Genomic DNA, 20,397 nt, shown 5'->3' on the forward strand with positions numbered 1-20,397 from the left:
GATAAAATATTCTACCATCATTCAGAAACCCTGCTGTACCAGGCCAACAGTTTACTCAAACAGCACTTTGTCATTTTTTCCTTAATATTCAGAAATTTTTCATACAGTGACTACAACACGCTCTGCAAATAAAATTTAATTCTTAAATGCCCCAGGCTTTCTATTGCTTTATTAGTGTTATTCCTATTTGCCAGATACAATTTTGTCTGCACAAACAGTTTCAAGGAAAGGATCACACAGAGCAATTGATTTGACATAAAAACTGCTATAGCTGGTGTTGATTAAACATATCAAGCTGTTCATTTCCTAATTCTTTCAGGATGTGTGAAAGTACAAGCAGTGAAATCTTGCTTTGCCAGTTCATAAATTGGCCACAAGTGGATGGTGTTTTAGTACGCCTGTTACAGTCTGTCAGGGTCTGTTGCAATGATGGCTGCATTGTGTGCTGTATGGATGAAGCTGAACCTGTGTTAGCGTTCACGTTGCTTTTCTAGATATCACATGTGGTTTATTGTTATTAGGCCTTTAAAAAAATGTAGGCTGCTCATCAAGAGAGGACTAGAAACCTTGCGATGGGTGTGACAACACCCAAGTGGGCTTTTTATGGCAGGGAATGATTTTTGTTGGCAAAGACATAGTACAAGCAAAACGTTTGCTGTGGTGCTGAAGTGATTAGTGGGCATGGTGATACATAGGTGTTCCTAAAGGATATGATTTATTGTGACACACCTTTTCACTTCTTCCAGTATTCTTTATTTTGCTGTTCTCTGCATTCATTCACGTGACATCTTGTAAAGAAAGTTGGTGCTGAAGCCTGCATAACAGGTCTGAATGGGTAGCAGACAGATATATAATGTCTTACATGGCATTGGCTACAGCTCCCACCCTGAATAATGTCTAAACAGTGAAGTATCTCAACCTTTATATCTTCTCTATTGCCCATGCATGACTATATAAAAGCACTCAGTAACCAATGTAGGTATAGCATGCTGCACGTGGACCAAACAATTGTGAGTTAAAAAGTATCCCCTATTGTCCATAGCAGTCAGTATCACAAGAAGAAATATCCATGAAGTAAACTTCAAATTAAACATATCAACATAGCCCAAGCTTTACCTTTCACCCTACTGTATAAACCCATTCATTAAATCTGATCATCAAAAGAGGAGCAATCAGTTGTTTGGTGTACAATTTGCATAAGAATAGTCAAATAGTATAACTATCATTCTAGGTTAGACATCTATGGCCATTCTAATTTGCATGCCAAAATAAGAATTCCAGGTTGTAATATGTTTAGTGTATATATTGTCTGTCCAGTCTTTCTCTGTCCTTAAGCTATAAATGTAAGACAAACACCATCAACACTAGATTATTTTTTGTGAAAAATACCATGTTTGATAGTGACCTCCCTGATATACACTGCTCAAAAAATTAAAGGAACACTTCTTAATCAAAGTATAACATCAAGTCAATTAACAACCCCCTCTACTACTTAACTGACCAGATCAATATCCCAGGAGTTTAATCAGTTTCAGCTGTTTTGGTGTTAATGAAATTAACTAGATGGGCAACAATGAGATGACCCCCAAAACAGGAATGGTTTTACAAGTGAAGACCACTGACATATTTTTCCCTACTCCTCTTTTCTGACTGTGTTTCACTAGTTTTGTATTTGGCTAGGGTCAGTGTCACTACTGGTAGCATGAGGTGATACCTGGACCCTACAGAGGTTGCACAGGCAGTCCAACTCTTCCAGGATGGCACATCAATACGTGCCATTGCCAGAAGGCTTGCTGAGTCTCCCAGCACAGTCTCAAGAGCATGGAGGAGATTTCAGGAGACAGGCAGTTACTCTAGGAGAGCTGGACAGGGCCGTAGAAGGTCCTTAACCCATCAACAGGACCGGTATCTGCTCCTTTGTGCAAGGAGGAACAAGATGAGCACTGTAAGGGCCCTACAAAATGACCTCCAGCAGGCCACTGGTGTGAATTTCTCTAACCAAACAAACAGAAACAGACTTCATGAGGGTGGCCTGAGGGCCCGACGTCCTCTAGTGGGCCCTGTGCTCACTGCCCGGCACTATAGAGCTCGGTTGGCATTTCCCATTGAACACCTGAATTGGCAAGTCTGCCTCTGGTGCCCTGTGATTTTCACAGATGAGAGCAGGTTCACCTTGAGCACATGTGCCAGACGTGAAAGGGTCTGGAGAAGCCATGGAGAATGTTATGCTGCCTGTAACAATGGTCAGCATGACCGATTTGGTGGTGGGTCAGTGATGATCTGGGGAGGCATATCCGTGAAGGGATGCACAGAACTCTATAGGCTAGACAATGACACCCTGACTGCCATTCGGTATTGGGATGAATTCCTTGGACCCATTGTCACTCCCTACTCTGGTGTAGTGGGTCCTGGTTTCCTCCTGGTACACAGCAATGCTTGGCCTCATGTGGCGAGAGTATGCAGGCAGTTCCTGGAGGATGAAGGAATTGATACCACTGAATTGCCCCCATGCTCGTCTGGCCTAAATTCAATAGAACACACCTAGGATATCATGTTTCGGTCCATCCAACACCGCCAGCTTGCACCTCAGACTGTCCAGGAGCTCAGTGATGCCCTGGTCTAGATCTGGGAGGAAATACCCCAGGAAACTATCTGCTCTTTAGGAGCATGCCCCAATGTTGTCAGGCATGCAGACAAGCACGTGGGGGCCATACAAACTACTGAGTAGCATATTGAGTTGCTGCAATGAAATTTCAGTAAAATGGACTAGTCTGTTGCGTAATTTTTTCACTTTGATTTCTGGGGTATCTTTGAAATCAGTCCTCTGTAGGTTAATAATTTTCATTTCCATCAAACAATAGGGCATCCTTATGTTCCTAACACATTACCCAGTCCATGTCAGTATACATATCCAGCATGAGATTTTTCCCCATTGAGATCTGATGTGTTTTCAAAGTGTTCCTTTAATTTTTTTGAGCAGTGTACTATCACAATAAAGATAGAGACCGTCTATACAGGGTTCCTACTCCGCCACATGAAGGATATAAAATATTGTGACTAAGGATGTGCTGTAGGTCCAAAATGTTCCAGAATGACAGTCAGATTTTTTTCCTGGACAGGGATGTGAATTCAGAACCAGGTGGTTCTGCATTATAACGATAAAATACTGTTGGAGCAAGTGAATCTTTTGCATTCCATGTTTGGTCCTTCAGATGCTTAAAATGTTTAAACAAGGTAACGCCAATCAAACATGAGATTTCCATCATTTTAGAAATTTCATTTAAGGTCTACAAATTTTAACAGGTAGTTTAAAAAAAAAATAACACCACATAACAACTTGTTTGGCTTTCTTCATGTAGATATGTTGAACTTATAGATTTTATTTTTTTTTTTAGTAATTACACATGTGTTTTGAAAATCTATACAAAAGCCATATTAGGAAGTTTCTGTTTGCTCTATTTCAACTTTTATTTATTTGAAAATTGGGAAGCAATTGATGGTAGCTGAATAGAGTAATAGCAAAATAAGTAATACTGGAAAGCTTTATAGTATGAAGAAAGCATGTGAACTGCTTACTAAAGATAAGCAAACAAGGATTCAACCTGAATGACTTTTTGTTTTTGTAAATAGACATGTACAACTTAACATGTTGCTCCAAAGAGTTTGTACCAGTTCCTGGTGTCCTGCCTTGCATGCCCTTCTGATTCCACAACCCATGGCTGAGGAGTATTTGTGCCAACTGACACCTCTATCTATTATAAAGAAGCCATTCATTCCCAAATCTGGTTTCTTTCTCATAAGCCCTGATGAAGGGGGTGTGACTTGGTCTCCAACATGTTGGCCTTGTGTACATTTTTCAAACTTGATTAAATTGTATCTGGATTTAATATTATGGTGTGACAATTCAATTCTATTTCTACTCATGTCTAACATTTTCAGTCAGCTGGGCCTGCTTCATTAAGAATTACAGCAGCAAGAGCTTTAGCACCATAAGGGCAAAAGTGCAATTGTACTTCAATGCCGATTGCACACACCAACATATTGATTGGTCTCTGCTTAACACTTGATAACTGATCATGGAGAGGAAAGCACTGAAGATCAAAAAAATAGTCACGGTTGTACTGCTGGTGGTTGTTGCTTCTATGGTAAATCAAAAAATGAGTAAGTTGTGAATAAGCATGAAGGACTTAATGCCTCAGATTTAGATTTTTTTTTTTTTGTTAAAGTAATGCAACATATGATTTGTTTGACTGGTTCAGGCGATTATGGTGGAGAGGACGAGGGCACAAATTCAGGAGACTGGTGCTAACAATTGTTTTCTTTGGGCAAAAAAGGAAACTCCTTAATGACTACTCTTCTCTTCTTATCTAAGAGGGGACTACGTTACACATATAAAAGCAATAGTAAAAAGTGAATGCAGCTCATATTCACTAAATAGAAAGAATTACTGTACTGAATACTATCATTGCATATGTTAATCAAATACAATTATCTGAATACAGTATTTTTCATGAGAGTGGTACTTTGTTTGTTTGTCTTTACTGCTTACCAGTTAGGAGTGAAAAGAGATAGTTTTCTGTCTTATATCTGAATTAACCAGAATTTTACCTTTTTTGTCTATTTTTCTCTTCGTTTTATAATTTTTCTAGATGAAGTCAAACACAAGAAGGAAGATGTTCCTACCCAGAAAGCTATTCAAGAGGCTCGAGAGAAGGAGCTTCTCCAGGAAGGGGTGGCTTCATATAACCCAGAGAAGGACCCAAATAACCTTGTAGGAAAGCGACATCCAAAGGTAGGAATAACATGAACAATGCCATAGTATCGTTTTAATAGTTGGGAGTCTTTTAGCAGGTTTAGTGATTTATTTTAGTGTTGTATGACATGGAACTATAAGGCAAGTTTTGCCCCCCCGGGACCAAAGTATTTACATTTTTAGTATGCATTGATTTCATAGGAAATATGAGCAAAACACATGCAGATAAACATGTTTTGCAATATGTTCAAGGATTGCTAGAAGTGTATTATTGAAATAAGGTGCTGCATGTGGTTTTACCATACATAGGGGATGAAGGAGGGGCTGTTCTCCCATTGTAATTTTGTAGGGCTCAGCTGTAAGTTTGATTAGCTTCCACTTTGTCTGACATACCACCCAGCCCCTGCCTGCCCTCTTCCTCCATCATCCAAACACTGCTGCAATCAACAGCGCTGCTCAGAGGGCAAAAGCACTGTTGATTATAGATATATTAACTCTTGCTGCACCATTTAGCAAGTAAGAAAGGGGGAAAATCCTCATATTTATTACAGCATATGCATCCTGACTGCATTACAGTAATAATGAGGATTCAATAGAAGTTTGACTCCTTCCACCTCTTCTCCCTTTTTTGTTTTATCGTTCATATTTAGTTATTTTTTTTTTTTTATTGTTTTCATTTGCTTCCTCAACAAAATCTCATTGTATTTGGTTTTTCATTTTAAGCACCATAATGCATAATAAATAAAAAAAGTGGGTCGTTGTTCTTTACACTTATTCCTTGCTCTCTGTGCTATCTAACAGAAGGTTTGCTTGGATGTTATTAACTATATCAGCCATACAAGGTACTGATCTAAATTTCATCTTAAAGAACATTCTGTGTGACTAGCAGCTGAGACAGCATCTTTCTTTCAAGGGCAGTCTATATTTTATGTTTCTCTGTAGTGCAAGAGCTGTCATTTCACTTAAGGGGCAGCCTGGCATTGGTTTAACACCAATTACAACATAATTTTAACATGTACCAAATCTTTAATAAAGGATTCAGTCTCCTAGTTTTAAACTCTGTCCTTAAGTCTGACATCTAATAGGGCCCACAGAGTGGCAGCTAGTGATCATTTTATATCTACCTTATAATCTGTGTTTAATCCTTTTCTGTGCTGGTCTGTACAATTGCATATTGAAATATAGCTGTCAGAACAATTAATCCTGAGTTTTTATTAGCAAAAGTCATCCTAATTAAAAAAAAAACTGTAGCGGCAGTGTTAGAATGTGATTTGCAGGGATGTGGGTGGATTTTGAAATGTGTAAATGTTGTTACTATTTAAGTTTATATGGAAGAAAATGTTTAGACTAATTTATGAGAAAACTTGCATACATTTTTTGACTGACTACAGCAGGCAGAGTTTTATTTTAAAGGAGCCTTCCATTGAATACTGTGTGGTTTGGGTGGGAAATAATAGGGTAGTATCATTTAGAATTTAGTCTACCTGTGTAGCATCTCCTTTTGCACCTAGCATTGTGAAGTTTCTCTTGTTATATTTATGCTTTGTTGCTCCCACTGTTTTATACCCTCCAAATCTGGCATTGCGTGCTTTGCATTAGTACCAAAACCGCATACGAGATACGGGATGAGTCATTGATGGAAGAAGTACTCAATACTGGATCTTGAACAAAAGGGCTTAACAAGACTTTGTGCCAACTTAAAGTATAACTAGTATATAGTGAATAGTAAATATTTTTTCTAACTTTGGTTAATGCTGAAAGGGATTAGAGATCGTCTGTCAGATATTTATCTGTTTGTCTGCTCCTCTTAGGGGAATTCACCCTCTCCATTTGTCCTGTTTTCTGTTATCACCAAGAGTGAAAGTTAAAGAAAATTTCCAAATTTGGCGTTTTCACCAGGAATAGAGGGGGAATCTTCCAATGGTGACACTAGTTCTTGTGATCCTGGTGACAACCAGGGATGCCCTAATTTTGGGACATAAAGTGAAAGGAAATCTTCCCAGCGGGACACATGCAGGAAAAAATTGACAATGCTTATAACAGTCTCTTCCAAAATGGAACAAATGTACCTTAAGTTTAAACAATTGCAGATAGAAAGCACAGTAAAATCATGTATCTTAAATGCTTACTTGCAGTATTTATTCTTTCCATAAACAATGTTTTATTGACTTGCAATGTACCTTTTTGTGCTTGCTCAAAACCTTCGCACTTCCCTACATTTTTCCATACTTCCATACAATTTTGTGTATAGCAGTTGAGGAAGGAGTGAAGGAGAATACTATTTAGTGCCACTCTAAGTCTGCTTGAGCTGCTGACATCACATTCAAAATGGTGTCACCCAGCAGCAGTCACAGAGCTTTTGAATGTTTGCAGCTAAATATTATTATGCTTAAAATACATTAAATGAAAAAATAATATTTTGGGAAGATTGTTGTTGAAATGAATGGCCTGGTGACAGGATCTCTTTAAAACCTCATTACAGTTTTTTTTACCCTGACTAATCTATTACCCTTTATAAAATAAAATGGAATGGTATAGACAATTTAATTTTCTGGTTTTAATTCCATTTCCCAGCATTTAAAAAAAGATGTTGAGGATGTATGTGCATGGGAGCAAGTTCTACTTTCTGCAGAAGTGCAAAGTGGGCAGTGCATTAAACCAGCATTGGTTACTTTTCTTAGATTCTAATGTGATTAGACAACAGTGGTATATTTTATTCAGTCTGCTGCCTTCACAAAATTGTGTGCCACCCAACCATATCTGGGAAGGTAGAAGTGTCTTTGGATTTTCATTGATTGTACATTATGAACTTTGTCTAGCGTCACAGAATGATGACTCCTCACTTTCTTATTGCATCACCTTCACAAGAAGTGTGCAGTACAAATCCAAGTGAGCATTTACCCATCCTCATTCTATCAAAAATGAAAAGCAAAGTTTGGGCTGAAGTTCCACTTTAAAGAAAAATAAAGGAAAAGGTTTGGTAAATAAAAGGCACTCTATTTAACTAACTGTCACAAGCCCCTTTGGAGCAATCTCTACCCTTTTATTTGGTATAAGGAAAGAAAATTCTTACCTTGAGTAGTCATACCCAAAAACCCCCACAATCTCTACAAGGTTAACATTCCTCCTTTGCTTCACTCCATTAAAGCATCATTCACTGCTTGGACAAATTTCAATATCTCTTATACTGTGTGGGCAGAATAAGCTCGATAAAAATGGTAGCCTTTCCTAAACTTTTTTAAAAGATACAGATTATCCCTCTGATCCTTTAAACACTCTGACCTCAAACAGATCTATAAGATGTTTCAAGAATTCTGTCGTGGCAGCAGGAGAGCAACAATGTTCAGGTCAATGTACCTTACAATAATGCAGGTCAATGTACCTTACAATAATCCCTCAGCAACGGAGGACTCAATTTTCCAGATCTAGAACTGTATAACTTAGCATCTCTAACTAGATACATAAGGGAAGGACTCAATTTTCCAGATCTAGAACTGTATAACTTAGCATCTCTAACTAGATACATAAGGAATTGGATTCATAGCACCTAAGTGTACACGGACACTGAACTTAACCAAAACATGAGCTACAAAACAGCCTATTATATGCTCTTCATATACACAAAGAGCTCTTTCCCTCCAATGTGTCAGTGAATCCCCTCTTATTCTTTACGTGGTTGGCATGGCACAGAATACTCACACACTGCTCAATAGCCACGCATCTCTTTTCCTTCCCTTCTGAAACAATTCAGATCTCCTGGAGTCCTTTGGACTTCCTACCCTTAAAAAGTGGCACCATGCAGGTCTTCGTTTAATAAAATGCTCAGTGGATGTTAACAACAAGCGACCTCTCCCCTCAAATACAGCCCTAGAGAAATGTCTATATTTATTTACTAACCCATTCCTTTTCCTAAAAGTGAAATCCTACTTTGTCTCTACTATTAGGACATTTTTCTAAAAAGGACAGAACAAATTCATTGGACACACTTTTAGGCTGTCCAAATCCTAGTCAAAAAAAGCTATCTCCACTTTATACAATTTTTTTCAGGCAGCCACTGGACTATACCTCCACTACAGCTGGTCTTACTAAGAGGACCAAGACTTTCCCCCAACTTCAAGTTGAAACACCTTTAAAATCATTATGATTTTCTTGGGAAATAATCAAAGCTATAATGTACTGCCCGATGATGCTTTGGGTTTTCCCTAATTCTTATATACTATCTCCACACCGCTCATATCTTATGTGCCTAAGCTCCTCTTCCTGCTGCCTGAAATATGGACAGTTAGATGCTGACTTGTTCCGTGTCTTGTGGGCATGTCCCAAGATTAAATGATTTTGGGACACAGTTGTGCATTATGCTACCACACACAAACTATTTACCTCTAACCCCTGAATGGGCACTCTTTGGCCTAATCAACATTCCAGGTGTTAAAATCTCAAGAGAATGTAAACAACTCCTAATTGTCATATCGCTTGTAGCACGAAAAACCATTTTACAATACTGTAAGTGGATCTACCCAGAACTATTTCTTTGTTTACAGGCAAACTCTCTTATGTTTTTCACATGGAATAGGTGGAGGCCTCCTTGCATAAGGAGTCACGAGTCCAAAAATTCTTCGATATCTGGGAATCTTTCATTCATACCTTGCCTACAGATACCCAACAATCAATAGTACAATGTTTTCAATATACACAATGGTTTCAAACTAGACTGTTAACCAATGACCCTCCAAGTGATGTCCTACTCTCCAATTAAAATTAAATTAAAATATACACTCTATTGCTAAATGTATTGGGACACCCCTCCAAATCATTGGATTCAGGTGTTCCAATCACCTCCATGACTACAGGTGTAAAAAATCAAGGACCTAAGCATGCAGACTGCTTCTATAAACATTTGTGAAATAATTGTTTGCCCTCAGGAGCAACCCAGCGAATTCAAGCGTGTTACCACGATAGGTTGCCACCTGTGCAATAAGTCCATCCGTGAAATTTCCTTGCCATTAAATATTCCACGGTCAACTGTTAGTGGTATTATAACAAAGTGGAAGCAACTGGGAACAACAGTAACTCAGCCACAAAGTGGTAGGCCACGTAAAATGACAGTGGGGTCAGCACATGCTGAAGCGCACAGTGCGCAGAAGTCACCAACTGTCTGCAGAGTCAATAGCTAAAGACCTCCAAACTTCATGTGGCTTTCAGATTAGCACAACAAGTGTGTTGAGAGCTTCATGGAATGGGTTTCCATGGCCGAGCAGCTGCATCCAAGCCTTACATCACCAAGTGCAATCCAAAGCATCAGGTGTAGTGGTGTAAAGCACATCACCACTGAACTCTAGAGCAGTGGAGATATGTTCTCTAGAGTGACAAATCACGCTTCTCTGTCTGGCAATCCAATGGATATATCTGGGTTTGGCGGTTGCTAAGAGAACGGTACTTGCTGACTGCATTGTGCCAAGTGTAAAGTTTGGTGGAGGGGGGATTATGGTGTGGAGTTGTTTTTCAGGGGTTGGGCTTGGCCCCTTAGTTCTAGTGAAGGGAACTCTCATTTCATTTTCCCAACTTTGTGGGAACAGTTTGGGGATGGCTCCTTCGTGTTCCAGCATGACTGCGCACCAGTGCATAAAGCAAGGTCCATAAAGACATGGATGAGCAAGTTTGGGGTGGAGGAATGTGACTGGCCTGCATAAAGTCCTGACCTCAACCTGATAGAACACCTTTTGGATGAATTAAAACGTATACTGCAAGCCAGGCCGCCTTGTCCCAACATCAGTACCTAACCTCACAAATGCACTTCTGGAAGAATGGTCAAATATTCCCATAGACACACTCCTAAACGTTGTGGACAGCCATCCCAGAAGAGTTAAAGCTGTTGTAACTGCAAAGGGTGGGCCATGCATTAGGTAAATTCAATGCACTAGGTAAAAAAAACCTTCTGGGTGCAGTCCCCCGACCTCCCTAATACCTGATCCCAATCTCGATCCAGTAATGTTCGTGAGAGCAGAGGCTCTCCCGGGTCTCTGCCTCCTCATTGGCTCACACAGACAAGGGCCACTGGCTCCCACTGCGGTCCATCACGGCCAGTGAGAAGAGAGCAGGGGGAGGGACCAAGCCACTCTCTGTTTGAATGTCCATTACAGGAATGTGGCTCATGAGCGAACCTGCTTGAGTGCCCCCATAGCAAGAGGCTTGCTGTGGGGGCAGGAGGGAGGAGCCAGGACTGTTGGCGGAGGGCCCAAAAAGAAGAGGATGGCGGCTGTTTTGTGCAAAACCTTTGCAGAGAGCAGGTACTGTAAGTATAACATGTTTGTTTGTTTTTTTTAATTTCCAACCATAATAATCCCTTTTAGTCTGTAAGAAGACACTGTACAGTGAGTCCATGAGTGACAGAGCCGTAGAGGAGGTAAGTATTGAATCTAGACCTGCTTTTGTAAAGGTTAAAAAAAAAAAAAAAAAAAAAAAAAAAAAAAGCAGGAATTTGATTTTAAAGTTTGTGTTTCTTGTATAGCTTAATAGATTTGTGATTAGTTATTCCCTGCAGTGGCTCCTTAATGTTTGTGATAAAGACGGAGAAAATGCTTAATTAAAGTTTATTTGAATGGATCTGCAGTGCAGTATCGTTCGTCACATGAATTTTTTTTTCCATTTTATTGTTTTGTTGTCTTTTTTTTTTTTTTGAACAGTTTTAATTTTATTGTTTGTGTAGTGCTATTTTTCACTATAAAAACTAGATTTTTATACTTTAAGACAGATACAAGGTATACATAAAACACATCTTCTAGTTTTCTTTAAATGGTAGAGAGCCTAATAAAATAAATTACATTAGAAATAATCCACAAGTGATATAAAAGACTTGCAAATTATGTTTTGACGGAAGAAATCTGTGTTCGTATTCGAGAGAAGTAATGAACAAGACTATTCTGTAGGATAATTACAAATAAATCAATAATTAATGGTTTGCGAATGTGTTAATAGGTTCATTATGGTGATTCACTGTTGCTTCCAAGCCGCATTTGCTTATAAATGTAAAAGGAGTGATTACAGCCTGTTTCATAGATACTTATAAACAGAAAAAGAAATTATAGCTTTAAGATTATGTTGCAAACCATTTTTAAAATTGGTGATTTAACATGCTTTTGCTACAGAGCTGCCAAGTGCAAAAATATATTTTCTTCTTCTGTCCCAAATACCAAACTGCCTGATAAAATGGAAGTTTCACACTGGCTTCTAAGAATTTAAGTCAAGAGCGGAAGCTACTTGTGGAAAGGTGTTCTAGGTCTGCTATAGATGAAGGATTCTACAGACCATAATCTCTTACAAAAGAGTGTTTGGATATAGAACAATTTGGTTATTAGAAGAAAGGTTTCTCTTGAGTCTGTTGGAATCTGTATTAATGATATAATACAAATTTCTCTTTTTGTACACTCATATTATGTAATTATCTGTGTATTCAAGGCACAAAGCTCACATTTTATGCAGCTGCTATACAGGTTTCTCCAGAGGTGACCACTAATCATTTAACCAAGTTTCCTTACCAGGCTATAATGTGAGTTTAAAGTAACACTAAACAATATCCTTAGTCTCCAAAAGCAATCTATACACATTCCCTACTTAATGACCTGAAATCTTTTTTTCATGAAAGTGTTTTTCTGCATCCTTGTAAGGGCCTCTATGAGCTCCTGCACCTATCCTTTTCCCTCACACTTCCATTTGTTTGGTACAAGCAGTTTACATTAGTTGTGGTTATGTGCACTGCTCGCATGATTCATTGTAGTCTCTAGTCAATCTCAGGATAGGCATGAAAGGGTGACTAAATTCCTAGATACAGAAGGACCATGAAGAATTAACGTAGCCACCTTCTAATAGGAAGTCAGATCAGAGCAGCGAAAAAGGGATTCTTCATGGAGGATCGGCTATCTCTTCCTGGTTCTTGCAGCGGCCCCCCCCCCCAAATTGTTGTTATACCAGATCTTGCACATGTGCAGACAATGACCTGGAATTGTGAGTTTTAAAGTTATTCTAAAAATGCTGGAAAGTAATGCCTCCTCGGATATGAGGACCAAATGTAAAAAGGTAAATAAAAAAACAAGTAGGCCATGATGGCATCCTTATACCGTATTGTGTATTTTTCTAAAACTTTTAAATAAAGAATTTATTAAAAAAAACAATTAGGTCCCATTCACAACAAGGGGCAGACTCCATTTTGATAAGCAGGGGATCTGCCTGCTGATCCTCTGCTAATCTGATCTAATCAGAGCAGAGCGGGTGGATGACAAGTTCGTGTCAACTCAGTTTATGCAGCAGCCAGAAGTAAACAGACTCTGCTCTCCATTTACATCCAGCTGCTCTCCAATCTGCCTAGATGGAGGGGGCGGATCTCCTTCTGGGGTTATTTTTTTTTTTTTATAAGTGACCAGATTAGAGGTAGGCAGGTGTCATAATCCTTCTCCCTTGCTCCCTCTCTTTCCCCCCACCTCTTGATCCCCGCACCCCCCTTCCCCATTGCATGCCCCTGCGCCAACACGTAGCCCACATAAAGTGGTGTGCTGAGCGCCAGGGAGCTGCCTCCTGCTGGGAGTCCCCACAGCTCTGCATGGCCTAGTGCCAAGGAGTCTTCTTCCCCACTGTGCATGTGGATTCCCCAAATGTAGGCTGCCTGTATGTCGTCGCGTGCCCCCTATATTCCCACGCTCTGCACCCGCCGGAGACAAAGGCTGCGCTCCCTGTGTGTGGCTGGAGTGAGGGGGCGGAGCTTGTTGCCACAGCAATCTGACGCCAGGGTGGACATTGCCTGGCAACCTGGGAGCATCCCGCTCTGGAGATAAGACCGGAGCAGGACCTGGGCAGGGGTATCTTCCCCTGCTCACAACCCAGGGTGCTGTGAGAGGTCCTGTGCTGCGGCCAGACCCTACAGCCAAGCCAGACTTAACCATTGCCTGCCAGAGTCTGCTTTCTGCTATGTGCTCGAACTTAACCATTGCCTGCCAATCTGCATTCTGCTGTGTGCCCCAGACTTAACCATTGCCTGCCGGAGCCTGCCTTCTTCTGTGTGCCCGGATTTAACCCATTGCCTGCCAGTCTGCCTTCTGCTGTGTGCCCCAGACTTAACCATTGCCTGCCAGAGCCTGCCTTGTGCTGTGTGCCCCCCTGGACTTAACCATTGCTTGCCAGAGCCTTCCTTCAGCTGTGTGCCTGGACTTAACCATTGCCTGCCAAAACCTGGCTACTGCTGTGTGCCCCCCTGGACTTAACCATTGCTTGCCAGAGCCTTCCTTCTGCTGTGTGCCCCAGATGTAACCCATTGACTGCCAGTCTGCCGCCCTGTTGTGTGCTCCTTGTCGTGTGTCGCACCCTTTGGTACGGACTTAACTTTTGTTTTGCCGAAACCTTGCTATTCTGACTGTGTGCCCTCAAAATCTTTCAATAAAAGCCTTGTGTGCCCCACTGCTCTCCGTGTGTGTTCTGTCCCACCTACACCTCCGTCACAGCAGGTAGAAACTGTTGGTCCATAGAATGGACCGTAAGATTAGGTCCACCTGAAAAACTGACAGGCGGATCTGAGCAGACCCCTTGTATGCCTTTTCAGGGTAATGTAATGAGTCTCCCTGAAAGGTACCTCCCTTGCTAATACTTTCATCCTGCTTCCCTCCCATCTTGTTAATCTGTCAAAGCCCTTGTAAATATTTAGGACTCCCTAGTATGTGGGAGCATGTTGCCTTCCCCTACTGCGAGGATGCATTGGCCAGGACTGCTTACCAACACATAAGGCCTAAACATTGTCACGCGTGCGAGGGTAATCACCTTGTGTAAAATATGGCACAGAGCTTGCACAGGGATTACACTCAGGGCTTTGGTAGATGAGAAGAGTGGTGGGGTAGAATGGGGAGTATCACAGTGTGGGAAGGTAAGTATCACTATCAGGAGAAACTATCACTTCAATCTTAAAAAAAAAACAGATTTTTTTTATATTCCTGTTTCCTCTATTTCGAGTGGACTCCTCTATTACTTTGGGGAGCCTAGTCCGTAAAACTAAAATAATGCATTTAACTTGCCCCCTTCAGACATTTCCATTAGAGATTTTCACCTGACAAATGTTTACTGGCCCTAAATTATGTGTGGAAAAAGCACCACTGTGAAGGGAAGAAAGTGTTGCTCACATGCCAGACAGCACTGAGGCTAGGGTTTACATTTGGTGTTTTGTGATTTCACAGCGATCCTGCCTGTGATCCCAAATTGCTCTGCAATAATGACAAAATTCATCATGCCTGTTCAGGTGCCATTCATTTTCAATGGTACCTGAACACACATGGTTCGTTTTGTCATGATTTCAGAGCGATTTGGGATTGTGGGCAGAAACGCTGCATTCACAAAAAAACTGATGTGAACCTAGCCTCAAGGTCTGGCAGAGAATCAAATTATTCCTTACTCCACCAAAAACTAAAAAGAAAATCTAAACAGGGTTCTTCTTTTCTTAGTAATCAAGGTGCAGAAAAAAATGAAAAAATAAAAACTTGAGGGTTTAAAGCATCTCTTACTCCAACCAAAACTAAAAAAGGTATGGCTTTAGATACATTATAAGCCAAAATAATAAAAATGTCTAAACGTATCCCCCATTTCTACAATTTTTACAGGTAGCAAGCCAGCTCAGCTGAATGGAGAAGATTTTAGCAAAACAAGCTTTGAAAGTGGCTTTTGCTATTGCAGGACGAATAGAAGGGGAAACCTGACAACTAAGATAGAAAAAATATAGTGACTGGATCGATAGAGCTTGCAATGACTCTCCCCTGAGATCTATTATATAAGAGTGGATACATAAATTGCAGCTTCTCACGTGGCTTTTAAGTATTGCTACTGGATTCATTACCCAATTACCAAGTGGTTTTGTGATTCTCGGGACTCAGCTTATTAGGTTTTAGTAATGATTATGAATAGATTGTAATCTTTTTAGGATAATCAATATGTAATTTTGTTTCTTTAGAAAAACAAAATCAACAATGTATCATTCCCCTCTGTCAGCTAAGTGTGCTCCTTAGTATTTTCCAGCTGACATGCTGTCTAAAGTTACTTTCTTATTGCATGCTAGACTTCCTAAATGGAACACACATAATTTTAATAAAGTGATTATAGAAAATCTCAATAAAAGTGTTGATGTACACTGTTTTTTTTTCCTCTCTGTTTAATAAGAGTTTGTTCCAAGGAAAATTGGAAGGCCTGTTAATATTGTGGTTTCTTTATTACAGTCAGTTCTCAGTGCATAAGCTTCTTCTGTGCCAGGTCAGCCATAGATGGATTTAGAGCCATCTGCAAGGGTCATTATAGTTAAGTTTTTTTCCCAAATTGGTATTTTGTTTAAAAAGCATTTCCTGCCAGAGTATGACAAGGTTTTCCAGTCTCATCTCACAGCGTATATGAATAGCCAAGTTTGCATGCTAAACACTATTGTCTGATTAGCTTTTCTTTTTTGTATGACTAGTGGGTTGTTGCTGCTAACGATTCACCATCTTACCTTGATTACCCCAGAGGGGACCAGCTGGTGACCTGTGCTTTCTGGCATTAAGCAAATGTTTACTATTAAAACTTATAGCTTTAAATTTAAAAATTAATATTGCTCCAAAAGCACAGTCTGGTATTTTCAACCTGCCTTAAAGAAATGTCAGCTGGAATTGTTGCTGTGTGCCTGTTTGTTTCCCTTAACTATCTAAAGCCAAAACATTTTTTTTTCATTTTGGATAGCTCAGGGAATGGTCAAAACCGCTGTCAGTTTTTTAATTGACATCTGTGACCCACCTAGAAGATTTACGTTTATCTCCTTGCCTTTGTATAAAACAGGGTGTGACAAGAAATCTTCTACACTGAGAGAAATTCTCTCTTAGGTTCTCCTCAAAAAAAAGTGTCCTAGTTGGAAGATTTCCTCTATTTTTGTGACAACTCAGAATTGTGGATCTTCTCTCACTTTCAGTCCTGGTGACTATGGTTACTAGGACAAATAGAGAGACTGAATCTCTCAAGCAGGCACAAAGACAGCAATAAAAACCTGACAGTTTTTGGGCCCATGTGATGTTGCTTTTATGGCAGGTTCTTGAAGTCTCTCTCTTTATTTAGATCCTGCTCATTATCTTTTGGGTGCACCCTGCCCTGGTTTCTCTAAACTCTCCAAAAATTAGTTACTCTTATTTTAACAGCTGCCAAGACAGTTATTCTATTACAATTGCTGAAACCCCATCTCAGACCCAGTTTCTTGATATTATCACGGACATAAGAAGGATGGAACTTCTCATAGTCAAAGTTGGAGGTACCTTCAGACTATTCAATAAAATTTGGTCCTCTAGGGACCAATCCCCATATGGTTTACCATCTCTACCTATTCATTTTTATGTGATTTATAATGACTTACCACTGAATGAAGAGTGAGCTTGATGTGTACCCCTGGCATGTGTTACTTAATTTTTGTGGATGGGTCCACAGACCCATGCACCTATTGGTTGCTACTTTGTATGCCATAATTCTATCTCTTACCTGTTACGATGCATCATAAACCAGGATATGCCTTGAAACCTTTTGATGTTTCTATTTTATGCTCACTGCAGTTTATTCTTATTCCAAATTTCTTCTCTTTCAGTTACTTATGGAAGAGCAGTAATGATGTTGTTTGACTATTTCTGTTAATGAGTGCATCTGTTTGTATACTGCTGTTTTAATAACACTCATTTGACATGTATTTCATGTCATTGTTCCTACAATGTCTATTTATTATTTCTCTGTCCAGTCTTGAAAATTTTAAAAACATAAAACTGGCAGAGATTATTACCACTCTATCTATATTTTAAAAAAAAGTTCTGGGTTTAGATATACAGTACTTTAAAGCTGCAGTTCTCAACCTTCTTCTTTTTTTTTTAAACCAATTGAGCTCCTGAGGATTTACCCCCCTTAATGACCAGGCCTCTTTTTGCTACTCGGCGCTGCACTAATTCAACTGATAATTGCGCAGTCATGCAATGCTGCACCCAAACAAAATTGACGTCCTTTTTTTCACACAAATAGAGCTTTCTTTTGGTGTAATTTGATAACCTGTGCACTTTTTATTTTTCACGCTATAAACAAAAAAAGGCCAAAAATTTTGAAGAAAAACAATATTTTTTACTTTCAGCTATAAAAAATATATAGTAAACTCCAAAGTTGGTTATAAATTTAGGCCAAAATGTATTCTGCTACATGTTTTTGGTAAAAAAAATCCCGATAAGCGTATATTGATTGCTTTGTGTGGAAGTTATAGCGTCTACAAACTATGGTATAGATACTGCAATTTACGCCATTTTTCTGCTATACAGCGCTGTGCTAGTTTTAACGGACAATTGCGCGGTCATGCAATACGGTACATAAATGAAATTTACATCCTTTTTTTCCCCACAAATTGAGCTTTCTTTTGGTGGTATTTGATCGTCTGTGCGGTTTTTATTTTTTGCGCTATAAAAAAAAAGGCTGACAATTTTGAGGAAAAAAAAAACAGTATTTTGGACTTTTTGCTATAAAACATGTCCAGTAAAAAAAAATGCAAAAATCAAATTTAGTCATAAATTTCTGCCAAAATGCATTCTGCGACATGTCTTTGCTAAAAAAAAAACCCAATACGTGTAAATTAATTGGTTTACGTGAAAGTTATAGCGTTTACAAATGGCGGGAAAGATACTAAGATTTTTAATTTTTATTTATACTAATAATGGCGCCGATCAACGACATATGGCAGCAATCAGCGACATATGACGGCGACCAGCGACTTATGGCGGGACTGCGGCAGACATTTTGACACTGGGGGGGAACTGACTTGGGGTCACTGACATCCCCAGTGACACCAATACAGTGATCAGTGAAAAAAAACCACTGAAACTGTACTAATGTCACTGGGGAGGAAGGGGTTAGCATTTTTAGAACTTGCTGTGTAAGGGGAGTGTTTTACTAGGGGGCGAGGGTGTGTAATGGACGGGGGGGAGGGAGGGGGGAGGGAGGGGGGAGCTGATCGAGGGAGAGAAACTCTTCTCTCCCTCTGCAGCTTGTCGGCGAACTGTCACAGAGCAGGGCTGTGTGTAAACAATGCAGCCCTGCTCTGTGTCAGTGATTACCGCTCATCGCGGGAAAACGGCCGGTAAAAACCGTCCGTGACCCAGCGGCGGAGACCCGCTGCTGACACCCGCGGGACAGGTAGGGCGCGCGCGCGCCTGGCGAGTACACTTATGACATATACGTAACCCCACCCTCCCCTAACAGCCGTTCTCCTTCATTCCTCCCACCACTCCATCCCCCACAGCCATTTCCTCCTGTACCACTTCCCCCTCCCTTCTAGATTGTAAGCTCGAAAGAGTAGGGCCCTCTAACCCCTCGTGTGCTGTTTGTAGTTGCTGTACTGTTTCATGTATTGTCTCCCCGTCTATTGTACAGCGCTGAGCAAACCCTTTGGCGCTATATAAACTCGATGTAATAATAATAATCATATCTAACTTAAAGGGTTGTGATGCAGCAATCATCAATCACATATAGTGAAGGTAATTACGAGAAAACACTTGTATATCGTGATGAGAAGATGGCAGGTGTGGGGAGGAAGACTAAGTGGTATTGAGTAGAGACTTTGAGTTAAAGAAAGAAGGTGAGGTTGTGATTTAAATGAAGAAATCTAAAGGTTGGATGCTTGAGATGTACATAGATGTTAACTGATGTCTGCCACTAGCATACAAAAGAGGGTAACTAAAAAAAATATACAAGGGCAGGAGAACGGGGGTTGGATAGGAGGATATTAGAAAAAAAATGCATAATAGTAGAAATACTAGAATATGGAAGAAGAAAGGGACTAAAGGGAGAGGGAGAGCAAGAGAGCTAAAGGTGTGAGGGGGGAAAAAGGAAAAGCATGTGGAGTAGCTGAGGTTCAAGGTGAGAAATGGGAAGAGCAAAAGACGGGCCAGGGAAAAAGAAGAGGGGAAGAGAGTATAAAGGAAGAGGGGGGGGTATTACCCAAGGACCCAGTTAAGTTGGAGAAAAATGGAAGAAGGATAGAGTAAAAGATGTATGAGTTGGAGTTGAGTTCTAGAAAGAGAGTAGTGGCTTGATTGGGAGCAAAGAAGGGGGAGGCCAGGAGTAGTATAGGGTTGGAGTACAACTCCAGTTGCCTGGTATAGGTGTATGGAATATGTTGGTAGCTAGTGGATGAATGACCCAGTGTTGGGGGGGGGGGGGTCAATCGAGGGGTCAGGTCAAAGATGAAGATGAAGAGAGAAATGGAGTGAAGAGAGAAGAAGAGGCAAGTAGAGAGAGAATACTACACATCAACAGCATATCATAATTAACCAAAATTAGCTGACCATGATGAGAATAGCACCATTGCCACAGGGCATGTGAGAGGTTTCATAGAGCGGCTTAAGAGGCTGGGATCCTTGAGAAAAAATGTCTGTTCCTGTGCGGAGAGGGATCGGAGGTAATGAGTCGCTTTGGTGTTGGTCAGGAAGGTAATTAGGTTAAGTCTGTCAAGGCGTAGTAAGGAGTTAAGAGCTTGTTTTATGTCCGTTAAGGTTGGAGGACAGTTATAGACCCATTTCCGGAGGATGGCCCTTCTTGCTATCAAGAGACATGTAGATATCCAAGGTTTATTATTTCTGAGA

At 40.2% G+C, this 20,397-nt stretch overlaps 1 protein-coding gene across 1 annotated transcript in view; it reads left to right on the forward strand.

Moving 5' to 3' along the window:
- SPAG16 (sperm associated antigen 16) overlaps window positions 1-20,397 on the forward strand; it is a 1,274,471-nt gene that overhangs the window by 118,858 nt on the left and 1,135,216 nt on the right. Inside the window, exon 9 of the mRNA XM_089672306.1 lies at window positions 4,650-4,792. Coding sequence (XP_089528432.1) covers window positions 4,650-4,792 — 143 coding nt within the window. The remainder of the gene's footprint in view (window positions 1-4,649; window positions 4,793-20,397) is intronic.

The sequence above is a fragment of the Staurois parvus genome, unplaced genomic scaffold (assembly GCF_062004578.1).
Source record: "Staurois parvus isolate SC_StPar_1 unplaced genomic scaffold, SC_StPar_1.0 ptg000011l, whole genome shotgun sequence".
NCBI classification, from domain to species: Eukaryota; Metazoa; Chordata; class Amphibia; order Anura; family Ranidae; genus Staurois; species Staurois parvus.